This window comes from Carassius auratus, chromosome 1 (assembly GCF_003368295.1).
Source record: "Carassius auratus strain Wakin chromosome 1, ASM336829v1, whole genome shotgun sequence".
NCBI classification, from domain to species: domain Eukaryota; kingdom Metazoa; phylum Chordata; class Actinopteri; order Cypriniformes; family Cyprinidae; genus Carassius; species Carassius auratus.
Window position 1 is genome coordinate 17,961,790 of NC_039243.1, and position 25,321 is coordinate 17,987,110.

At 35.4% G+C, this 25,321-nt stretch overlaps 1 protein-coding gene across 2 annotated transcripts in view; it reads left to right on the top strand.

Annotated features, from left to right (window-relative positions):
* Positions 1–23,466, top strand: part of LOC113094812 (protein ELFN1-like) — a 67,108-nt gene extending 43,642 nt beyond the window's left edge. For both annotated transcript variants that reach the window (XM_026260474.1, XM_026260527.1), the window contains exons 2-3: positions 2,515–2,586; positions 18,357–23,466. In XM_026260474.1, the coding sequence (XP_026116259.1) occupies positions 18,713–21,157 (2,445 nt within the window). In that variant the 5' untranslated portion in view covers positions 2,515–2,586; positions 18,357–18,712 and the 3' untranslated portion in view covers positions 21,158–23,466. The remainder of the gene's footprint in view (positions 1–2,514; positions 2,587–18,356) is intronic.
* The last annotated feature ends 1,855 nt before the right edge of the window (positions 23,467–25,321 follow it).

A 25,321-nucleotide genomic window follows, 5' to 3' on the forward strand; every position in this document is an offset into this window, starting at 1 on the left:
AGTTTAACACGACATACTTGTTCAGTGATAACTACGGAAAAATTTATAAAAAGTCATAACAGTCTTATCAAGTAAATGTACGATGTTGTATCCGAATGCAGATAGGAAAAATTTTGTAATTGTTACAGATACAAATACTGGCTGTTAGATGAAAATGTAAATATGTAATGTCATATATAAAGTTTTAAAAATTTACATATGTAATTGTTGCATAAGGCTATACATTAATACGCGTTTATTGATAAAAAAAAAAAGGCTATCTAGGTGTAGACGTAAATAAAACACAATCTAACAGGTAGAAAATTAAATTAGAAACATCTAAACTTTTCAGGTCGCAGTAAGTGCACCACTGGTCATGCACATCCTTTCCCGGAAACAATACTGAAAGCTAAGGCAAGATTGAGAAACAGATTATCATAGTTGTACAAGGATAGCCATTTTTTAAATGAATCTATTAGCAGAGCTACTGCAAGTGATTTTAAGTGCTGGAATTCCATTTATTCTTTGCTGAAACTTCTGCGTCATCATGGAGAGCGGGTCATGGTTGCCCAGCAACAGCAGATGCCACTGGAGCGCAAACGCAGATTACAGAGTGCTTTGGAAATAAGGAGAGCAACGCTCCTAGCGTTTTCCACACGTTTTCAGTCGCGACATCATGCAAATGTGGTTTTGTTTTGAAGGAGAAATTTTTTATTTTATTTTTTTGCTGGACTCGGTCGAGACCAACTAGAAGACTTGGCGAGTCCAATGGCCAAGTCCGAGACAAGTCCGAGTGCAAATTCAACGAGTCCGAGAGGACAGAAAAATGTCTCGAGTCCGGACTCGAGTCCAAGACCGGACTCGAGTACTACAGCCCTACTTGTCTGTATCAGGAGAGAAATGTGCACAGATCAAGCACTAGATTACAAGTGAAAACAGTCCAAAAACAAATATGTTTCTACATCCTGAATGGACAGAGGGTGAGAAAATCTTTAGGAGATTTTAATTTGTACGTGAACTATTTCTTTAATGAGAAAAATGTAAGATTTATTATTTCTTGAACAATGTAGAAATTGCTTTTTTTTTCTTTTGTTCTACTGAGAATGTAATTAGAGACAAGATAACTTAATAACAAACAAATGTTCTATTAACATTATAGAATGTTTAGAATGTTAAAAGAACTTTTTCAGAACATTCTGAGAATGTTTTCTGTCTTTCAGTAACGTTAAATCATCTGAACATCCTCAGACAAGTTACATTTTCTTGAGAAAAAAAAATAAGTTTATTGATTTGTCTTTTCATTCACAGATGTTTTCCAATGCTTGGCCAATGCAAAGCAAACATGTAGTTTAACATCAGTATAAGTGTCATTAGATGTTTTACAAACCATTTACATGCTGACATTTAAACGTTGACCAGGTTCAAAAGATCCTGGGGTCTTGGGTAGTAAAAAATGCCTTAGAATCACACAGAACATTTTTACGATTGTATAACTATACAATCAAACACCTAAAACCTCTTAGCTAGGACATCCAGAGAGAAAGAATGAAAGACAAATGGTCTAGTTTCCCATGAACATGAATCTGCTGTGATTCTGTCAGAGACATTGATAGGGCTATTCGAACCTGTCTAATGGTTGCCTTCACAGATCTGTGAACTCTCATGGTGATGCCTATTTTCTGTGTGTATCACTGTAAAGGTGTCAGGTTGTGGAGACGGAAAGAGAGATTGCCACAGGGCATATTCCTTAGAGGCCTCACAATCCTGGGTCAGTGTGACTTAATAGAGCAGATTTCAGGAATAGTAGGTTCTGTATGTAGGCCACACAGATGGGTGGATCAGAGCAGTTTTCCTTGTCAAAAACCAAATAAGTACATAAAATAATCTCAACTATAGAGCAGGAATCTTTAATTGTAACATTACTTCCACACAAGGTCTAAATTGGAAAAGATTCTTCACCATGGGACGCTTCCAGATCTTTGCCGAATGAAGTGAAAAGTTTCTTGGCACAATGTCTTTTTGAACTCATTGTAAAGGCAGTGTAATATTTACATCCAGAGGCCACGGAAAGCATTCTGGTGCTTAAAAACCCTCTTGGATTTGTTAAATCTCATTATAAAAAAAAAAACAAACACTGCAAACATAATGAACGTGCAGTGTCTGTACAATGACTTACAATAGATTTTCTACAAAGGCTTTTATTTGAGCAAGTGGTGGAAATGATTTCTGTTATATGGCTGCTCATTTCATTATAGATCCACAGTGACGGTGAATAGTTGGTGATAGACATTATGTGTACTGTAGGATCTCTGGCCGTCGCTTGAAACAAATCCATAAGTAGAAAATAAATAAAACCCATGCATTACAATGGTATAATGCATTTACATGTACCAGACTTTGTTCAACTCAATTCTATTCATGTCAAATATTATATAATATTGAAGCATTGACATCCTTGCTTGTGTAGAAAATTATAGGCAAAATACTTTGAAAAAAAAAGGCCTTTTGATTCAAGTCTTCCATGTGTGTTTGCAGATCTTCTCGAAGGACATCTGACTGGATCCTTGAGCAACTGGGAGCACCAATCAGATCTCTGCAGCTGTGTGGGTAGGACATCCACATCTACACTGATACACGATTTAGACCTCTGGCCTAATGATAGTCAGCATGTTTGATAAATGATGACCAAAGGAAAAATACAATAAATAGGGTGCAGAGGAAAAACTTATTATTCTGTTTCCATCTCATTTGCTGTAGAAGCTGCAAATGAGGTATGCCACTGGAGGAAAATGAAAAACATTATCATATTTTATTTACGGAAGGGACAACCACATTCTATAACCTAATATGGGCTGTGTGTCATCTGAAGGTTTAAATCCAGTCACTGTCCTCCACTGGAACTACTCCAGATGGTTTCGTCATCTGCATGCTCTCTACTGAGGCATAAAAGCTGTTGGTAGTTAATTTGACAGAAGAAATTGTACCTCAGACACTTCTGCTGTGCCAAATGTGATGAGACTTTGCAGTTTGGGACATCAGCTGTCAATCCCAAATATATTTAAAAAAATATTTAGGTTAAAAGCTTAAATAAATTCTGTCATAATTAATATAGAATAAATAGGTTGTAATAATTAACCTAAATTTGCTCAAATTACCTGGGGAAGGAGTTTGAGGCACATGTGAAAGTCTCTTATGCCTATAAAGTTCACATTTATTTGATAAAATGCTGTAAAATATTAATATTATGAAATATTTTTACAATTCAATCAAACTGTAATCTATTTGAATAAACATTATTCCAGTCTTCAGTGTCACATGATCCTTCAGAAATCCTTCAAATAAACTGATTTGTTGCTAATTCAAAAAAAATAAAAAAATAAAAATAAATAAATAAATATATATATATATATATATATATATATATATATATATATATATATATATATATATATATATATATATATATATATATATATATATATATATATATATTAGTGCTGTCAAAATTAGCGCGTTAACGCATTCGATTAATTTGAAATATTTAACGCGTTAAAAAAAAATAACGCAATTAACGCGGTTGCAGTTTTTTTATTTCCAGTTGTGGTCTATGTGTGTTCAACGTGCAAAGAAATATGGTTAAGACCAAGGAAGGACTTTTAGACGGAAAGTTTCAGTATAAAACTCTGCCGGATTACTCTTCAGTCTGCCACAAGAAACAGCAACATTAAAATCATGAACTCAAATGTCATTGTTTAAAAAAAAAAAAAAACAATGACTGTAACAGTGCGTAAATCAGACCTTTCTGTAACGCTAACGTTAATAAGCTTAAACGAAAATAAGGAAATAATTGTGTAGCGGAGTATTTTTTGTACACAGTGCCGCGAACTGTCAATCACTCCTGTACGCGTGCATCACTGTCCTCCTCAGCTGCAGCAACTTGCGCTCTCTCTCTTCATCAAGCTTTAAAACAAAAAGGGGACAAAAAGATCATATTGTGTTTGTGCATAGGCTATAGATTAATTAGATAAATGAATATCTAAATTTGTGCCTTGCCGTCTACGGTATTTTTTTAGAACTTAGAAAAAAGATGCTGCAGCCAATGAGCAGCCAGCGGGGGCTGCAGGACGACTCAACCTCCGCAGACAGTTTTTAATGTTTATCAGACAATAAATACTCAAGATTTTGCTTTAGTATAACTCACAACGAGTTTCACACACCTTCTCCGGCCACGTTGAGTTGTTGACACTTAACAGTGGGAAAAGCGACACATGCGCTATTCACTTGTATAACTTAAGGGTGAATGGGTAATGTAGTTTCTGCTCTGGGTCGGATGAATTAGGAAGCTTGCATTGTGAAGGGCGCTCTGAAAATCGGCAGTGCAGGTAAAAGATTAAAACCTCTATTAAAACAGATGTCCAAATGAGCGTACCGGTACGCTACAAGCACGTTCTGGGCGCACGGAGAGGTGGCGGTACGCTCAAGAGCTATATTTGGAAGTGGCGGTACTGAGTACTGGTGCGTACCAGCCCACTTAAAGCACTGGCAATGACTATACTTTGGAATTTTTTTGCAGTCCACTTAGAATTCAACATGGAAATAATTTTTGTTTTTTATTGGCATTGATTGTTTTGAAATTCAAATGGTACTTACATGCCTGTGTTTTTATTTCTGTAATAAATATGGCTTTCAAGCCAACAGTTAATTTGGAGGATATTGATGGTTTATTGCAGGTATGTTGTTTACATGAGAAAATCTGTGTTACAAGTTAAACAAAAATTCCAATAAACAATCATATTTTGAATTTAAATAGTTTCTTTGTCTTGAGTTTACATTAATTATTTACATTTTACATTTACATATCCAAAAAGTTTCAGTCTTTTAATCGCGATTAATCGCGATTAATTTAAAAAAAATGTGCGATTAATTAGTTATTTTTTTTTTAATCGATTGACAGCACTAATATATATATATATATATATATATATAATCAATGTTGACAACAATTGTGTTTTGTAATATTTTTGTGGAAACCATGAAAACAATATTTATTTGAAACTGAAAACTTTATAAATCATTATAAATGTATTTACTGTCATTTTTAATCAATTGATGCACCCTCGCTGAATAAAAGCATACATTTCTTTTAAAAATAAATCTGACCCCAAATTTTGAATGATGCATTTTCCGTGAAATATTATTTTACACTACATCCTGACACCAAGAAAATATCCACAGTACATTTTCACATCAACCCTCATTTAATCCTCATCACCTCTCTAATAAAACTCCCTCATATGCAATGCTGATACCTACATCGCAAGCTATCCTACTCTCATGCTAAATTATAGAGAGTTAAGGGTAAAAAGAAATCATGAAATGATTTACAAAAAAATAAAAATAATAATACTAATAATTCCTAGACACTGATCAAAGAGCGAGATGACCAATCACAATGTGCCCGGCAGGCTTTTGTAACTGTAGCGTCACGATGTCTCAGATGACCTTGCTGGCTTGCTCTTTCCTGGTCCCAGCTGAATAAAGTTAGATTGAGATTCATAGGCTTTCTCCTGCACTCCCGTCCTCTGACTAATGCATATCTTTATCAATTCCTCTCTCCTCCTCCCCTCCAAACAGCCTGTTTCTCCATCGCCAATAAGAGCTTATTTTATTTTCCTTTTTGTTTAGTTTTTTACAGAACAGCAGATACATTTTGAGGTTGGGAAAGAAAATGGACAGAAAAATAAATAGAGCAAGAAAGCTAATTTCTTTTCATTGCTCTTTTTCTCTCGTGTATAAATGTGGCATTGGTGGGTAGAAGAGACTTCTTTCATAAATATTTTAAAAAGTCTTCCCAATGCCAAACATTTGACTAGTTTCAGACAAGCTGTCAAGGCACTAGATGACACGTCTAATAATCTAGAGCAAATTAAAGTGAACTTCAGGAAAGCCAAGCAATGATTTCAAAGTTGAGTCATAAGTTGAAATCCCACACACACAAACTACCGACAAAAAAAACAACAACATATATTCTGTCTTCAAAAAGTGACTAGATGAAGGCATCTAGACAGAATGTTATGCAAACATTGAATTCAGACATGTCTCGATGCCTTCCTTCCACCGTATACGGTCTCTGACGACAGCAGGTTTCAGGATAAATAAAGACCAGAGAGACCAGAGTGAAAGGATCATTTAAGGCAACAAAACAGATATGAATCAGGTTTTTAGAGACCCTCACCATTTCTATTATGCTGCCAAGTGTTTGTGTTGTGCTGAAAGAGAGAGGACAAACAGATGCAATAAAACACAATTGTTTGTCTGTCAGTCTTAAGGTTAAGCTGTGTTCCCTCACCTCCGTATGCAGCTAATAGGATTTAGAGGTTTGGGATTGGTTCGCTTACAAAGCTTTGACTCCCCCAAGACGACATAATCCCTCCTTAGCACAGCTAATAGAAATCTAGCAAGCATTTACTCACCTCCGTCACGAGGTGTATAGTTTGCCTGTCAATTTTTTATTAACCCTCTGGAGTCGACTAACGCGTATACGCGGTCTATTAGGAGGTCCTGTTGATAACAATGGGACACAGCTGGTCAGTTACAGTGGCTGTCTGTTACTCAAGGGAATGATGGCTGCCCATATCAGTCAAGCTTCATAATGAAGGGGATCAGCTGCTAATAGAGGTTTAAACTTAAGGCTTAAGGTTTGCTTTGGCCCTATCCCAACATAAATCTATGCATACCCCAGGGGAAAAACACATCCAATATATCTAATGCATGCTATTGAATCATTCTCACCCAATATATATATATATATATATATATATATATATATATATATATATATATATATATATCTTACCTATGAAAAGTTAATGACCTACATTGCATCACACATTGTCAAGATATTAAGAATAATTGGTTTTAGTTTATTCTAGTAAACATAGCATTTCATTAGGTGACACAATCAAATGCATGTTGTTTTTGATGCATTTATTTATGCAATTAATCTAAATTTATATAATAATCTAAATTTATATATGTAAAATAATAATAATGTACTTGAAATATTATACATAATAATAATAATAATAATAATAATAATAATAATTAATACATATGTTCAACATTTGGGGTCAATAAGAAGTCTCACCAAGTTTGAATTAATTAGATACAAATTGCAGTAAACATTATATTTTTATTATTTAAAATAACTTTTCAATAATTCAAAATAACAGGGTCACTCCAGTCTCCAGTGTCACGATCCTACAGAAATCATTCTAATATGCTGACATGGTGCTTAAGAAAAAAAAGTAGCCTATTATTATTACCATCAGAATTTCAAATCAATGAAAACAGTTGCTCTAATATTTTTGTGGAAAAATTAAAGCTTTTCAAGGATCCCACAAAGAACAGAAAGTTCAAAAGGACAGCATTTATTTGAAATAGAAATCTTTTCTAATCCTATAAAGGTCTTTACTGTCATTATTGATCAAATTAATCGCTCCTTCCTGAATAATACCTTTTAATTTCTTTCCAAAAAAATAAAAAATAAAACCTGACCCCAGTTTTTGAATGATAGTGTATATGTCTGTTTGAATGAAATACAACTATTAAGAGTCCAGACAGGGCTCATTCAATTTTTTTACATTCTTACATTTTAACTCCAGCATTCTTCTCCTCTCTAGGTTTAGCCTTAGCACTTGACTTTTAGCTGCAGAGTGTACGCACTTTTCTTTGAGATGTGAATTGCGCCTCCAAAGATACTGATAACTTGCTATGGAGCTGGGCTGCGAGTGACAAATCGGAGGTGTGAGAACTGAAAGCAGGGTCAAAAAGGAGACTCTCTTTGTAGGAAGAGAAACAAATATTAAACCAAGCTTATTCCCTGCTTTCTTAACAGATGGCAGACTGCCCTCAGATCACGCTGTGCAGTATGAAAGCCTTAAGCACTGCAGAGCAGACTGCATCGCTCCTGATCTAATCTACTCATGTCTTTACTGTTGAATTCTCTGTAATTATGTCCTCACTGCTGTGAGTATAGTTTGGATTGCAGCATTAGGATGGGATATATCACACTGAGATGAAGACGAAGGTTAACCCATGAGGTCTGTGCCCTGAGCACTATAACAATAAAAGTGTAAAAAGGAATAATAGCGTTGTTATGGACTGCATTGTGTTTTCTCAAGCAGGCCATAATAATAAGAGAAGATAAAGAAAACCAAGAACAATAAAACTCATAATCACAACACGACAGCCACAGAGGAATCATATATAAAACAATATAAATAAATGAAAACGAAATGGTGAAATTTATTTTGGACTTATAAATAAATAACAGGTACAAGATCAAGAGGAGATCATAACCTGGTACCAGATATTACAACAACAGCTTTATACTCCTCCACATTCACACAGCTGTATAGATATATAACGACCAGTGTTGTGGGGAGAGTAACGCGTTAGAGTAGGCCCTACTCTAATTACTTTTTTCCTGAAATGTGTAACTTAACGCGTTAGTTTCGTGCGGAAGTAATCAGTAACTTCGTTATTTTTTTAAAAAAGTAATCCGTTATTTTAAGGAAAGGAAAATCCCGACTGCAGCCTGCTTTTTGTCAGACAGTAGGCCTAGGTCTACTGTGCCACCTGTGGATGTATCAACTCAATTGCTGTGATACGTCTGTGCCCTGCGCCTGACCCTGTGTGTGTGTGTGGGGGGGGGGGGTCGAACTCCTGGCAAGATGGCAGAGAGGACAGCGTTTGGTTTATGGAAGTAATGAGTGACACTTTAATAATAATTAGTTCGGCTATTAAGCAATTTGTCATTTGCCTGTGAAGGATTTAATTCGGTCGGTTTGTTATCATTTTTGTTTGACAGGCAGCTGTTCATTTCTGTTAGATCATTGGCTGGCTGGTTGTTCATCATTTCTAAATGGATTTAAATCTGCAAGCCTGTTTAAGGTTGTGTTTACAAGTAAGCATACTTGTACTTTGATAACTGCATTATTTAAAGTTAAAGAAAAATCAGGAGTTATCTTGTGGTGCTCATAATATACAGTAGCCTAGGCTACCCGGGCTGAGTGGTGCGAATTTTGATTAATAATTTGTTCTGTGATAATAAATAAATATGTGGAATAGCCTATTGCTGACTGTCTTTCCTGTTATTGTTATTCTGCAGTTTTAATTTAGTCGGATGACTGACGTTATTCATTGTCGGGAGTCACGACTTCTAGGTGCATTTAAAAGGGCTTGGGGCTGTGTCTGTCATGTGTGTCATGTGAAACTGCTTTTAATTTTTGGTAACGCATGAGTACTCTAACGTGTTACTTTTATGAATAGGTAACGCTGTATCATAACTGATTACTTTTAATTGATGGTAACGTTGTAACCTAACTAACTACTTTCCAAAGTAACTATACCCAACACTGATAACGACTAGATCATTCAATGTAATATTTCAATTGTATTTAACTGAACTACTTTAAATATTTAAACACAAAAATTTTACATTCAGCTGAGGTTATTCAATACCTATAATATTTACAGTAGACTACCATTCAAAACAACACAAACAGGAATATTGTTACATTTTATTACAGTTGAAATAACTGTTGATTAATTGAATGTAATGGTCACTCCAGTCTTCAGTGTCACATGATCATTCAGAAATAATTCTAATATGCTGATTTGCTGCTCAAGCAACATGTATTATTATTATTATACATTTTAGAAACTTTAAATTAGCAATGTAACTTTTGTGGACACCATGTTCCATGTTTTTTTTTTTAAATAAAAGTATTAATGAAAATATTAAATTAATATCTGTATACTTATAATGATATAATTATTAATATAAAGAATTAAGAATGAACAAAAACAGTCATACTATAGCTTAACAGTGTTGGACAGTAATTAGTTACTAATAATAATATTACTTTTTGCAGTAACTAGTAGTGTAACTAATAAGATTTCAGGAATAATATTACAGTTACCATCCTTAAAACAGCTTAGTTACTTAGTTACTTTAGATGCCTCAACCCCGCTGATTTAAAATCCAACAATCAAATAATTCCTAGATTTATTTTCTTAATTTCCACGACTAGCACATGCATGTGATGTCCCCAGTGCAGCAGACAAGCTTGGAATATGGAAAAGCTTACATTCAGCAGAAAGAAATTATGCATTTTATTGATTTGGTCAGGAAAAAGGATGATCTAAACACTGTAGAGTAAATCATCGCTGTACTTTACTCCGCAAAAAAAAAAATGCCTTCACTTAATCTACTTGAGAGAATGGTTTCAGAGTAAGTCAGAATAATATCGAATGTGACAGTTTATTATTAATCAGCCAAATATATTATGCCAATTACATTGTCAATTCAGAGATAATCAAAGATAAATCTAGTTAGTAAAGATCCATGCCGGACTTCAGGAAAACACATAGAATGGACTATATGGGCAGGCTCCAAGCTACAGGCTCATCTGGCTACAGAAGTGCCCTGTTTTTCCTGCAACATTCATTTAAGTACTCAGACCAAGACAAGCATCCTTTTAAAACTCCTAAGCTTGAAAAAGTCTTACACGGCAGAGAACTGAAATGAAGGGCAGTAAAGAGACGCAACGTGTTTGTGCATGTGATTTTTACAAAACCCTCATCTTTTCTCTGCATATCCTTTCATCTTTTCACTTAGCCTCTCATCTTTCATGCACATTCTCATCTGGCTGGTGATGCTGGACAGCTAAATGGAGAATGTCATGATGACCAGGTATCAAGAGCACCGCAGATCCCAGAGAAAGAGGACGAAGGGAGCGCTGGGCGCCATCTGTGTCTTGAGCTGCTCGTTTCTTTCCTCCTATACGTTTATGTCAGAAATCCTTTAGTTTGCAGGTTTTGTGCATGTGTATAAAGAGATGCTGTCAGCTATTATGCTTCAGATGTGTGCCTTTAAGTAAAAAGAGGAATGAAGAAGTGATTATTTGAAAGGAAGCTGTTTGAGTAGTACTTCTTAAACCTTGAAGTCCTGTACCTTTCATTTCAGAGCATATTCAGTACTTGCTCCTAACAGCAGTATTTCTCACTTTCACATTGTATGACACAGTACACATAATGGATTCATAAGGAGCTGAGGATAAAAGACCACTCTTTTCTTCTTCTTCTTTCTTTCTTTCTTTCTTTTTAGGGCTCTTAAATAAAATACATGTTCCTCCATCTTGCTAAAAATTGTGAATGCCGCAATGATTTCTTGCTGGAAGACTTTAAGAGTTTTAATGGACTGTATGAAAAAAAAGTGAGTTGTTCTTGCTTCTTCAAAATTTGCCTAGCGATTATTAGCATGCAATAGGTTGTTATGGGTGGTTTCGCGGCTGTTGTGGAAATTCAATTAGATTTAAGTCAGACATGACTTATAGTTTTATTGTAGTATACATACATGTATATGTATATGTATATGTATATGTATATGTATATGTATATGTATATGCACGTCCATGCCAAAGTTGCCACACATTGGCAACTACCCAGAATGCCATATTAGAAAAGACACATCTGTCTAAGCTAGTGGAGAATGTAAATAAGATAGAAAGAATGTTTTTGAGTGATTCACAACTTTTACACATTTTATCAACGTTTTATTTGTAATTCACATCACATTTAAAAGTGTGAAAAAAAAACTAATGAGCAAACAATCAGCATTCAGCATGTAATAACAGTACATACACGACAATCCTTGTTTTTTATTAAATACTTTAAGTTAATTTGATGTTTACAAACTGCGTTTGACATTACTTTTCGTGTTTTAAAAAATGTTCTGCAGAATTACACAGATTTCCCCCTAAAAACTGCAGAGTAAATATGAAGAAAATCCATCTGGGTCTGACAATGCAGACAGCAAGAATAGACACACAGTATTAACAGACAGCAGATGCATTGAGCTTCTAACAACAGCTGAGATTTACACAAGAGCCAAATTACAGCAAGCATTCAGATTCTTCGGTAAATATATTCACGCTGCCAAAACACAGAGCGGTAAGCCACCCTACTCAATTTAACTCTGTACCTCTGCAGCGTTTCCTACTGATTACATTCTTCAAACACTAGTACATTATGATGATTGTAATCTGAGGCCTGATCCTTATATAGACATCCTTAAACGGTCAAATGCAAATTTCTATCTACATTTGTAAACTTGTATACATGTGGTTCAGAGCCTCCATGACAACACACACACACACACACACACAAACTTTCTTACTCATTATAGGTAATGTATTCTGCTTTAATTAAAGAGCTGCCATCACTGTGAGGTCCAGCTGAGAAAGAGTCAGTGGGGAATCTAAACAGCATCAGCGTGCAATAACAACATACACCAAGAAAACTTTATTTCAGGTATTACGCAGCGTCCTAAACACACTCCACTCAACATTATAAAACACTTTGTTCAAGCTTTCAACTCTGATTGAATGTGTTGAGAGAAATAGAGGAAGTATATTTCTGTGCAAGTATATTGTTTGCCATGTTTATTAGGGACATACAAAGTTTTCTTTCAATTCAACATATATACATATACATATACATATTGATATATAGGCTTCCAAATAATGATGATAAACTAAAATAAGTGATTCAGATGATTAATCCATAGATGATAACTTAAAATATTGTGGCTTGTTGTGTGCTCCTGTTACAAAGAATCAAGCCGTATCTACAGTATAAATGAAAACATTGGCATTTTGACTTACCAGTAATCAAAACCCACCAAGAATACCATAGCAACCACTTTTATTTTCACACAGAACAACTTAGCAACCACTTAACACATCATAGCACCCACCAAAACACCCAAGTTGCACAGCTACTGCATAAATAACAGTTTTGAATGTAAACTAAAACTAAAACCATTAAATATTGTTTTTGGTAATTTAAATAAAGGTAAAACAAAATAAATAGAAATATCATATGTTCAACTTTAATGAAAATTAGAAATGCTGCCTTGTCAACTAATTGAATTACATATGTTCAGGCTGAAGTACTAAAATAACTAAAACTGAAGTAAAAAAATAAATTAAAGCCACATAGAAATAATAGATAACATGAAAACTAATAAAAATGACAAAAGCCCACACAATTACTAAAACAAAAATTAAAAACCAAACTGAAAATAAAACCTACTGCAAAATATTGATACATTGATACAGTATCTAAATATGTACTATAATAACCCTATCTAAACTATACCAACAGAAAATATTATATGAAAATTTCATTTTATAACTCAGTTTCACACATCCCTAACTATTAATCAGATTCCCCTGCCTTGCAACTTTAGTTACCTGTTTATAGCGTGCTGTTTTTGAAACGTAATAATGCGTATTAGTTTTTGCCTGTGTTCATGATCTGTGCTCTGTAAAGCAATGGAACTGATTTCTGAAGTGTGAAGGAATGTCATTAAGCATCAAAATTTCCCAGGGCTAATTTCATATGCTTAAGCACCCTGGCTCTCACACAGATACACAAACACATTTACAATGAATTAATCCAGTGTGCTTCACATAACAAATCTGCAGGGCAGTACATGCTACATTTTAATAAAAACAGTATTTACACAGTATTTGACTTCACATGAAGTGAAAGAATCCACCCTACATAGAACCGCAAAAGACAACAGCACGCATTTAACACCTATCCAAAAGTTTTGAGTGAACTCTCTTTAATGTTTTATGGCTAGGCTTAGGCTCTCTGTGCAGAGGGAATCCTTGGTGGTCTCAACAGGGAAGATTTTTGGTCTTGCACAATCTGCACTTTGTAAGTCATAGCTTCTGTTTTTGTTCCAGGATAAACTCTGTATCAGTGGCTGCCAAGTTCAAAATAGCTCCATGCTGTGGAAAGACGTGCAAATTTATGCAGCTTTCTCAAAGTTGGCAGTGAAAAGACCTGATACTTTTACTCAGAGCCAATGTGCAGACTAATCTTCTAGTATGAGCGCATAACCACACCACACATGCCGTACAGAAGACAACACATTTACACCCAAATGATGACGGAATTTCATAGTAGTTACATATCATCTGCAGCATAAAACGCATTTCAAACAGAGACATCTTCAGCATGCATCTTAAAATTTTTTATTTTTTTATGAAATGCATTAAGGTACTTTTTTTTTATTAACTTCTTTCATTAGAAATGCTATTTTTTGCTTCGAAAAAGTGTTTTTGTCTCAAACACAACCAAAAGCAAACAAGATGTGTCATGAAATCAGTCAACTCCTACATTGCTTAAGTGCTTTAAATCTACCCCAGAATCTTTCAGCACAGGAAATGGGGAGTTTTCAGTACTATTTATTTCCATAATATTTCTATGATATAAAACTTAAAATGGGTTAGACTACAAGCAAGTAGCATTCATTCTAAAATGACTGTTTCTGGTCTTAGCTCAAAGGTCTTACTTTTCTTGTGTGCTTTTACTATTGTGTTTAATTCCCACCTTCTTGTTACCAAGCAACTTTAACGCGTATACCCGTTATGAGGCATTTTCTCCTGATAACCCCTAAAAGAACTTAAATTACACTTTCAGTTTTGATCGTAAAGATAAGAGAAATACATTAATCGAATCAGTAAAGGGTCTATTTTTTTTATACAGACATAATAACAACAAAACTTTGTGCACTTATAAAATAAAGATAACAAACAAGGTGTGCTGTTTGCAGTCTGCGCTGATCTTCATTTAGAAACGCATCATTAAAATGAACTGTAACTCCGTGAATACTCAACGAAGAGACATGAGAGATATATCTATAGAAAGCCTGACATGTCTACTTTAATCTACTTTTAAACTACTGAAATGTCTACTTTCAAATTAAACAAACTAAACAAATATTCTGCGATAAAGTAATCCATATGAAAACAATGCGATGTCCGTTTTTCACGTCTCCCTTCATTATCTTCTAATGCGACCAGCCCCCCGCGCTGAACGCTCTATTCAGATTCTAATGTTTCACTGAAGTGTGCGGCTTGAATACGGCCACACAACAGAAGACAACGCAGCCAGAGTGTTCTTCAAGATTTTTAATTTTACTGTTTGCTTCGCGATGAGAGGAATAAGACATAATTCACCCCAAAAAGATGTGATGTGATTGAGCAGAGATCATAAACATGAGTAAGTCTCTTTTTATTTATTTATGTACTTGTACTAGTTTTCACATAACGTGTAAACATTTTACTAGTTACTCTGATTCCTGACTTAATGTATAATCAAGTGAAATATTATGAAGTTCCAATAAAAATATACAATACTATACCATTCAAAAGCTTGATGTAAATAATATAAATGTATTTTATATTTTCAGGCAGACACGCAGGCCCCTATACTGTGTCTTGTTTTCAAAAGTATTTCCTGAGTCACTGAAACATTTGGATTTCTCTTGTTTCCTTAATCAGATGTGGAAAGAGATGGATTGGCACACAAAAAGGCTTTCCTCTGGGTGTTCCAAGAACTTAGCAGATGTGAATTATATGTGTGTTTTAGGACAATTAGGAACTGCCCATTTATGCTTCAGTCTGTAGTGTTTATTTGAACATTTGGAAGCCCACAGAGGAAGTTGTTTTAAGTAATGATATCCTGAGTGCTTGTGTATAATTTATATTTGTTTATATGCTTCGTCTTTTTCTCTGGAGAAAAAGGTCACAAATTGCACTTAATAATTTATAACTTTTATAAAATCAATAGATATATTTTTTAAACATTTTATGTTCAAAAAATTTGAATAAGCAGTACATATATCTGATATGTAAATTAGGATAAACTAATTCTTTATATTTGCTAAATCATCTATTCTATATCTGATGCCATAATTTGTTATCATGTAAATGAATGTCATATTACATTAATCCCTTCATGTCATTTTGATTCATCTTGACATGTTTACAGTCTGTTTTAGAAGACTTATGTATCCAATATCATTTTCTGGGATTTCTGCTGAGAAAACGAGAATATAGGCAGAGAGAAAGAAAATATATGGGGAACAGCTTCTCTTATGTTGACCCAGAGCATGTGGATTAGCCTAACGACACAGAGTCACACAGCTGTTTATTGATCATAAAAAGGGAGTGTGTTATTTTAAGCCACAAGCAACTATTCAAGTCCAAACAAACACAAACACATACACACATGATCGATCCCTTCCTCTTTAACAATTGAACACAGACACACAGTACTGAATGTTAGTCTGACTTGAACGCCTCTTAGTGTATCGAAGATGGTTCATGGAAGCAAATACAATAAGCCATTTCCTTTGAAGTTTATAAATGGTTTGAAATGCAGGATAAGGTTTTTTTTTTGTTTTTTTTTGGCAAATGACTGAGCCAAAGGCATGTTCTCATGATGACTGCACTGTTAAAGTGGTCTATTGTGATACTAACATGGTTTGTCAGCTGTAAATCTGTCTGAAACATTCACAACAAATATTTCATATAAGCCATTTTCAGCTTGCATAATAAAATGACATCTTTAAGAGTACAATAGTCCCCTTGAATGCTTATTTCTATTCCCCCCAAAATTCACTCACGAATGTATGAATGTCATTACATTTTATTCAAAATACTAAACTAAATGGCATTTAAATAAAGAAGAAAAAATAAAATTGTAGACATATTGTTTAGACACACGTGACTTCAGAAGTGTGTTCACACATGAATATATTATTAATATACCTAAAACATGGCATGAGAGAATTACACTATTCACAGATGAGAGTATATATATGCAATAAATAAACAAAGACATAGATATTTAAAACACTGGTAGTGGGTACATAGGGCAACAGCGATTTCTTTGTATTTGTGGTGCACAGCGTACTATAGTGTGTCACTCTTTACACACTGCGAAGTGAGCGCATATTCAACAGTTTGAACGCTATAAAAGATTCAAGTTAAAGAACTCTCTTTTCACCCCGTCTCTACTCCGGCCTGCTTCTTCTAATGTCTACATGAAACGAGCACTTTGTAAACTGTCAGAGGTCAACCAGACAGCATTACCCATTTCCCATCCACATGAAATGGGCCTGCAAACACACACACAGGCTACAGAGATCACCAGGAATTTGAAGCCAGTCAATTTGAAGCCCAGAAAGATACAATGAAATTATAGAAGGATTTAAAGGAAGAAAAATGTCTGCCATCATCAGACTGGCCCGTTTAAGCAGCATGGATTGCACCGGCAATACAATGCACAATCTGTAGAGCAGCACAAACCAAAGCTCTAATTCTCCATTACATAATCACAGCTGTTTTTCAGGATTCTAATGTCCATCCCTTTCTTAAAATGTTCTAGTGGTAACTTTTTCCTAGTAGTTTTCTCCACAACTACTGCATATGCATGAGTCTTCTCTCCTGTTACAAGCCAAACATTAAAAAAATAAGTTTGTTAATAAAAATGAACAAGTCAAATCAAGAAAAAAGCAATCAAATGCATGTTATTTCCTTAATTTATGTAATGTATTGTTTATATAATGTTTCATATTATATAACTTAGTTGTTAGCCTTTTCAGTATAAAACAGCTAAAACAATCAAAGAATCAAAGAACAGTGAAAATCCAATTCATCATCATGAAACTATCTAATTGATGATGATATATTGCTTTTTCACTACTTTAATAAAGCAAGAAATGTTCCAATACTCCCTGAAGGATTTGTATCTCATATGACATCAATTATTGAAATGTTTGAGTACAAACAACATGCCAGAGCCACATGCAATATATTCTCCATATCTAAAGCAACTCTTCAGTTACTGTGTGTTGTTCTTTCTTTAGAAATTGTTTGATTTAGGTCATGCTTTAATTTAAAAAGCGGTCTATTTTAAGGGTTTCCCTTAATTAGCCAAGTGGAGGGTCTCATAAGCTAATAAGGTGGATAGACGTAAAAGTAAACACTTCTCAATATACAGTAGAGTGTGTTTGCGGTATCAGGATGAGCTAAGCTGTTAGACATTAATTGGCCTTTGAGAGTGTGCGAGAGTGTCTGTGTGATTGATCTGTGCTAAGTTTAGCTCTTGGTAGGTGAGCAACCATAATGATTACACATGAAAAACATGGCGTCAGCTAAACAAAAACCGACTTTTTAAAAATAGCTCAAAAATGCCACTATACAATTTTCTGGCATCAGCGTTAATAGCTGGAAATTAAAGTACAATGGAAGTAGTGGGTGTTCATTTGGACTTAATTGTCATGCTCCATTGCATTAAGTTTGGGCAAGGGGGTTATTTCATAATGCAAAACATTCACATTTATATAATTTTGCACTCTTGTTCCTCTCACAGTAGGAACATTGTTACGACTTGACCTAGATTTTCAAATATCAGTAATCATGTTCTTTCTTCTTTTTTTTCTGCAGGGTGCAATATGAAAATCTGGTCATGGGTGGGTATCTGATGAGAAATGAGGTTCTCAAAAAACACAAGCACTTCTTGCACTGTGGGAAGCTATGCATGGGAATGCTCAGATTTGCTATCTGAAAAGCTATTGCACACAAACAAGACCCCGGCCATGAATAAAGCTTCCTATTCAGTGTGACAAACACCAAGTGTACAGTAAACAAAGGAAAACAATAATCCGTTTTCTCAAGCTGATGTTCCTAACAGAACTGAACAATCATCCATGTAATTTCAACGTTACATCCAATTACAGTCAAGGACAGTGGAATACTGCTAAACACCATAATCTGTGTAAACAACAAAACCTGCGGGAGCTATGGCTAAAGCAAAGATGTCTATTTTGCCTGGGTCCAGTGGACAAGGAGGAGGTATGGTGACCAGTGCCTTACTTTGCTGGGCTATGGCTCTAGTGTTCCTCTCATTGACGAGGGTGCCTGTTGTTCAAGGTGACTGCTGGCTGATTGAAGGGGAAAAGGGATTTGTGTGGTTGGCAATCTGCAGCCAGAACCAGCCACCATATGAAAATATTCCATTGCATATTAACAGCACAATTGTTGACCTGCGCCTCAATGAGAACAAGATTCGAAGCATCCACTTTTCTTCCTTAAGTCGCTTTGGAAATCTCACATACCTGAATATGACTAAGAATGACATTTCTTATATAGAAGATGGGGCTTTCTCTGCCCAATTCAATCTTCAAGTACTGCAGATCGGCTTTAACAAGCTAAGGAACTTGACCGAGGGGATGCTGAGAGGATTGGGACGCTTACAGTACCTCTATCTTCAGGCTAATCTGATCGAGACCGTCTCGGCCAATGCCTTCTGGGAGTGTCCTGCGATAGAAAACATTGACCTCTCCATGAACAGGATTCAGCAACTGGATGGTGCTACATTTCGAGGTCTATCGAAGCTTACAACATGTGAGCTCTATTTAAACCCATTCAGTTGCTCATGTGAGCTGTTGGGATTCCTGCGCTGGCTTGCTGCGTTCCCAAACCGGACAAGTGAGCGGATGGTGTGTGACACACCTGCTGGCTTTTCAGGCTACAGTCTCTTGAGTCAGAACCCCAGGATGCCAAGATTTCGGAATGCTTTCCATGCACTATCCTCTGTCTGCGATGATGACAACGTGACGCCATATCTTCATGGATCTTCAGATGGTAGCACTCCCTCAATGTTGCCTGATTTTAGCCCTTGCGGACTGGATGATTGTTCCTCAGGAACATTTCCAGTGGAGCCCATAAGCATCAGCCCCACCTTTCTGGATCCAGATGCACGTCCTGTAATGAAACTAAAAGAAGTTACCCACACAAGTGCAATAATAACCATCCAGATTCCAAATCCATTTCGCAAAATGTACATCCTTGTCCTGTATAATAACAGCTTCTTCACTGATATCCAAAACCTGAAAAGCCAGAGAGAAGACATTGAGCTACAGAACCTTAAATCTCATACTAACTACACATATTGTGTGGCATCCATTCGTAATTCACTGAGATTCAACCACACCTGCCTGACCATCTCTACAGGACCAAAGACATTGCAAGAACATGTGCCAAATGAATCAACTACCACACTTTACATTATGATCATCCTAGGTTGTCTCTTTGGGATGCTGATTGTTCTGGGTTTAGTGTTCCATTGCTTGAGAAAGCGCAAACAACAAGATGAGCCAAAGAGCAAGAAGCTGGAAAAGATGAAAAGAAACTTGATCGAGATGAAATATGGAACTGAATTGGAACAAGGCACTATATCACAGCTGTCACAGAAACAAATTCTGTCCACTGGTGAAACAGTACAAAGGATGCCATACTTGCCAACTGCCAGTGACACAGAACAGTATAAGATGCAAGAGATCTCTGGGACACCAAAGACTACAAAAGGGAATTACATGGAAGTGAGATCAGAGCAGCCAGACCGCAGCATTAGGGAATGCAGCATTCCTCCATCAGAAACCAGTCAGGGATCTGTTGCAGAGATATCCACGATTGCAAAAGAAGTGGACAAAGTAAACCAGATCATCAACAACTGCATCGATGCACTCAAATCCGATTCAACATCATTCCAGGCTGCAAAATCTGGCGCTGTATCCACAGCGGAGCCGCAGTTGGTCCTTATATCAGAACATCCACCAGGCAAGTCTGGTTTTCTGTCTCCAGTGTACAAAGAAGGGTACCATCATCCTCTACAGAGGCACCACAGTATGGATGCCCCACAAAAGCGTGCAAGCACATCCTCAAGTGGTTCAATGCGCAGTCCACGCTCTTTCCGTTCTGAAGGAGCCTACAGATCAGAGTCCAAATATATTGAGAAGGCATCTCCAATCGATGAGTCGGATATCATAACAGTCACTCCAGCTGCTGCAATCCTGAGGGCAGAGGCGGAGCGGATTCGACAATACAGCGAACACAGGCACTCCTACCCTGGTCCCCACCACATAGAGGAGTCGATAGAAGTGTCAGGAAGCCGGAAGTCATCCATTCTGGAGCCTTTGACGTGCTCCAAACCACGGGAGCTGTCCTATTCACAGCTCTCACCACATTACCACAACCTCAGTGGCTATTCAAGCCCCGAGTACAGCTGTAGGCCTTCTCTTAACCTGTGGGAACGTTTTAAACTCCACCGCAAACGTCACAGGGATGATGAAGAATACATTGCAGCAGGTCATGCATTAAGGAGGAAAGTACAGTTTGCCAAAGATGAGGACCTACATGACATTTTGGACTACTGGAAAGGAGTCTCCGCTCAGCAGAAATCATGATTGCCGTTTTTATAGCTCATTCAATTAAAGAAGACCACACAAATCTCTGGACCAAACCAGCGAGTATCAATGACTAAGTGACAAGTCAGCACCCACTTTTAGAAAAATAGCCTAGAAGTATTACTAGCTCTTTTCAATCATTCTATTTGAGAATGAAAACAAAATAAAAGGTACTGTAGTTCTTGCAGTGAGTGTACATGCCAAGTGGTAAGAATAGAAAACTTTTAACAGTATTAACCTCAACGCAACATTTGATTTTTATATATTGGAAATAACAATAAACTATTATTATATTATCATTCTCATCTTCATGACCATCATTGATTACTAGTATTACTGTTAAGATTGATTCTTCTTATTATTACAATTAATATTTGGTTATCGCATGGCCGTGTCCTGTGACAGTATTGACTGTTGTGTACTTGGAAAAACATACAACTCAAAATGTCTGCCGAACACTGTTCTCCCCAACTTTAGATTTGTATACAGACTGTGCAACTTTGAAAACGACGTTGTGTTTTATTTTTCTTTAGTGACTCTTCAGTGGACAACTGATGAATTTGCTACAAAAGCACACATCTACTGGATTTTAAAACAAAAGCTTCTCAGTGCTTTATCCATTTTTTTTTTGTATTTTTTTGTAAAGTTTACATTATCAAACATACAATGAATGTTTCAAGTCTTTAAGACTTACACCTGCAATGTGATTACATACAGACACAGCTGTGCAGGTAGAACTGTTTTTGGCTTTCTATTGTTGGATTTCATTAACAGATCTTCAAGCAGTGCTACTGATAAAACTGACACTACAAATTCAACACAAGTCCTGCATACTGGAGAATGAATGTACTACGTGTTAACTCTATTTTTCTCCAACATCAGTTTTACTGTACATGAAGCTTAGTTCAGCTTAAACCCAATTCTTGTATGAAAGACCAGAAATAGTTCCTTCTCAGTCAAAGATATTGCTACAACATGCCTACTTTAAATCACTGTGAACCCAAAGACCTTGCTAAATCAGTCCTGGGGTTTGTTTTTTTACTGAGATTCAACAGAGCTATGTTTTCTATGGCTTTTAAGCCAGATCTAAAGTGCTGATCTAGGCAGTCCTAATAGCATAATCTTTTTCTCACCGCCATTAAGGCTGATAGACTATTTAGATTCCACTGATTGGAACAATGGAATTTTCCTCTACATTTTGAGGAAAAAAATGTAAGACCTGTTCTGAGAAACCACACATTACAATATCCTGTTTCATGGAGTGAAATAACACAACACTTAAATTATATCTGAATCAAAGTGGATGTCAAACATCTGACATAACAATTGTCAACCAAATATTAAAGCCCTAGGGTGCACAAACCATCATAACCACCATCTCAAAACATGAGTAGATTGTTTGAAATTTGATTCGGATTGTGTGCAATTTATGGAAGAAATATGGAATTTTTATTTCGCCAACTGTTTTTTATTTTATTTTATTATTATTATTGTTTACTTAGATTTTTTTTATGGAAATGCCATTGTCAAACTGATTGTTGAACTGATTTGTTGCTTATTATATGAAATTCAGCCTGGCTCTGAATATGCACTCTCATCTTGTTCCTAACATAAAAATGGTTTCTGTTTCGTTAAACAATCAAGTTTAAAATGTTTAGACATTATTCTGAGCTAAATAAATGCTAACAAGACTGGACTAAAGCACGATAATAGGGTCAAAATAATTATTTAATCCAAATGTCTGTATAATTCATGGTGGTCTTTAAACCACCAAAAGAATTCTCTAATCTTTTCCTTAATTTGTGCATAAATAAATTTTAAATATTTGATTATTACACTTTGAAAAACATGGCCCAAGTGCAAATCCAAAAAAAATTATTTTTGACTTTAATGCACTGTATTTCATTAACGGGTCTATGTTGAGTTGATTGCCATCTCTGATACTGCAAACTGTAGCACTCCAGATTTTCCATGGACACTGAAAGTAAGCTGAAAGAAGATGACTTGGTGAATGTAGAGCAGCCTGAAAACAGCCACATGTATGGGCTACTTGTAAGAGGGAAAGAATGGATCAAAGGGCTTTATGTCTGGTGGAAATGTCAAAGAGCACAATAAAAATGGTTTTATTTCTTAAAGAATAAATACTTTTTTTTCTTAAAGAAATATTGTGTCTCAAGCAGTGTTCAGGTGTGGAGCTTAAGGTAAGTCTCCTGATGCGTTTTTGTGAGAACAGCAAAAACACATTAAGGAGGGCTGAACTGTAATTGCATGTCCTATAAGAAACCTTCTGGGTCTCAGAGACTTATACCATACAAGAAAACAGGAGCTGAAGTTTTTTTGCCGACCAAAATGGTTTACACTTTTAGGAAAAATTTGCAAACCCATCTAGAAGGATTTGGCCATTTGGCTAACAAGGTTCTCTCAAAGTTGTGTAAAAATGTTAATAGAATGATCATTTTAAAGTTATCTGTTCTTTAATAATGTTCATAAAACGATAGCACAAAAACAATTTATACACAGTTCATTGCCGTTTTAGTTGGATGTTTGTTTTGCATGCCTAAATGTATGCATAACCAAAAAAAAAAAAAACTTAAAGATAAAAAAAAAAAAAACTTGAGATCAAATCTCAAAAAAGCATTACTTATACTTTTACTTTTTTGAAAGAAGATGCAAATGTATAAAGTGTCTCAAAGTAGCATGTTAAAAAGATGAAAACACATCTTTCGAAAAAAGCATGAATTATGTAAATGAGCCACCTGTTTGCATTCAAAGTGAAAGTGTTAGCAGCTCCTGATGGAGATGATGGGATGACATGCGGCATTACTACTCTATCAAGCACTCTAGTGGGTGACTGACTGCACCTGTCACTCAGAGGAGGTCATGTCAACCGTGCACCGGCCTCCTCCATCACAGCCTGTTTGCAGGTACCTTTGAAGGAGTGAAAGAGCATTTTCAACCCACCTATGACACTGTTATGTGTAAAAAGCATAGTAGCTCTGCTAGTGCACCTGAAACCACTGTATTCCATTGAAAGTCCATGAGTATCTGTTATTTTACTTTAAAGCACACATTATTTAGATATAAAAATCCATTCCCTATATTCTGAATAAATATATTGTGAACACCAATTCAGAGACTAGCAATGGTTTTAATTCACTAAACATTGGGACGCTGATTTTGATAACAGGACAGCCAATGGACAAAACCCTGGGAAGTGACTACTGAGCTAGCGAGCAGAGAGAGACACACCACATTAATTATTGGTTTTTGCTTTTTTCACCCGACAATTGGACTTAGAAAAGTTAAAAACAAAGTAAACTACATGCAAATTATGTTGTGTTATTAAAACAACAAATAATTTTTAACAGGGTCCCTATGCAGTGTTTCCTACATGGTCAGCTGGTGATGTCTATTGGAGTTCAATTCATTCAATGCCCTGCAATGTCATCAAACACAGACAATTGAGTATGATGAAATTATGTAACTGTTTACATATATAAATTAATATAATATCTATAAAAATATGCTACCGTTAAAAATCTTTGGGTTGTCAAGATTTTTTAAAATGTTTTATAAAGTGTTGTTCACCAAGGCTACATTTATTTTATAAAAAAATGATTGTCAAACACAATATTGTGAAATATTATTACAATTTAAAATAGGTATATATATATATATATATATATATATATATATATATATATATATATATATATATATATATACAAACTGATTTGGGGCTCATTAAACACTGCTTATTCTTATCAATGTTAAAAACAGTTCTGATTAATATGTTTTGAAAACGGATTTTTCAGGATTCTTTGGTGAATAGAAAGTTAAAGATAGCTATTTTTAAAATATTTTAAATGTCTTTATGTCACATTTGATCAATTTAATGTGGTGTTGCTGTATATAATTATTCATTTCATTAAAAATATCCTACTCATCCCATCATTTTTGAAAAATACATGCATTATAAATATAGCCTACTGAATTTTTTTTTTTTTTTTCATGTATAGTTAAATCAGGCTGTTGAGGTCAGAAAGAGCAAGCACACATCCGTCATAAAGCCTCCAGTCAGTACTGATAAAGATGTCTTTTAAACAATATGCTGTGAGAGACAGTGACCTTTTGCCACTCGTTACTGGCTACAGTAGGAGTTCA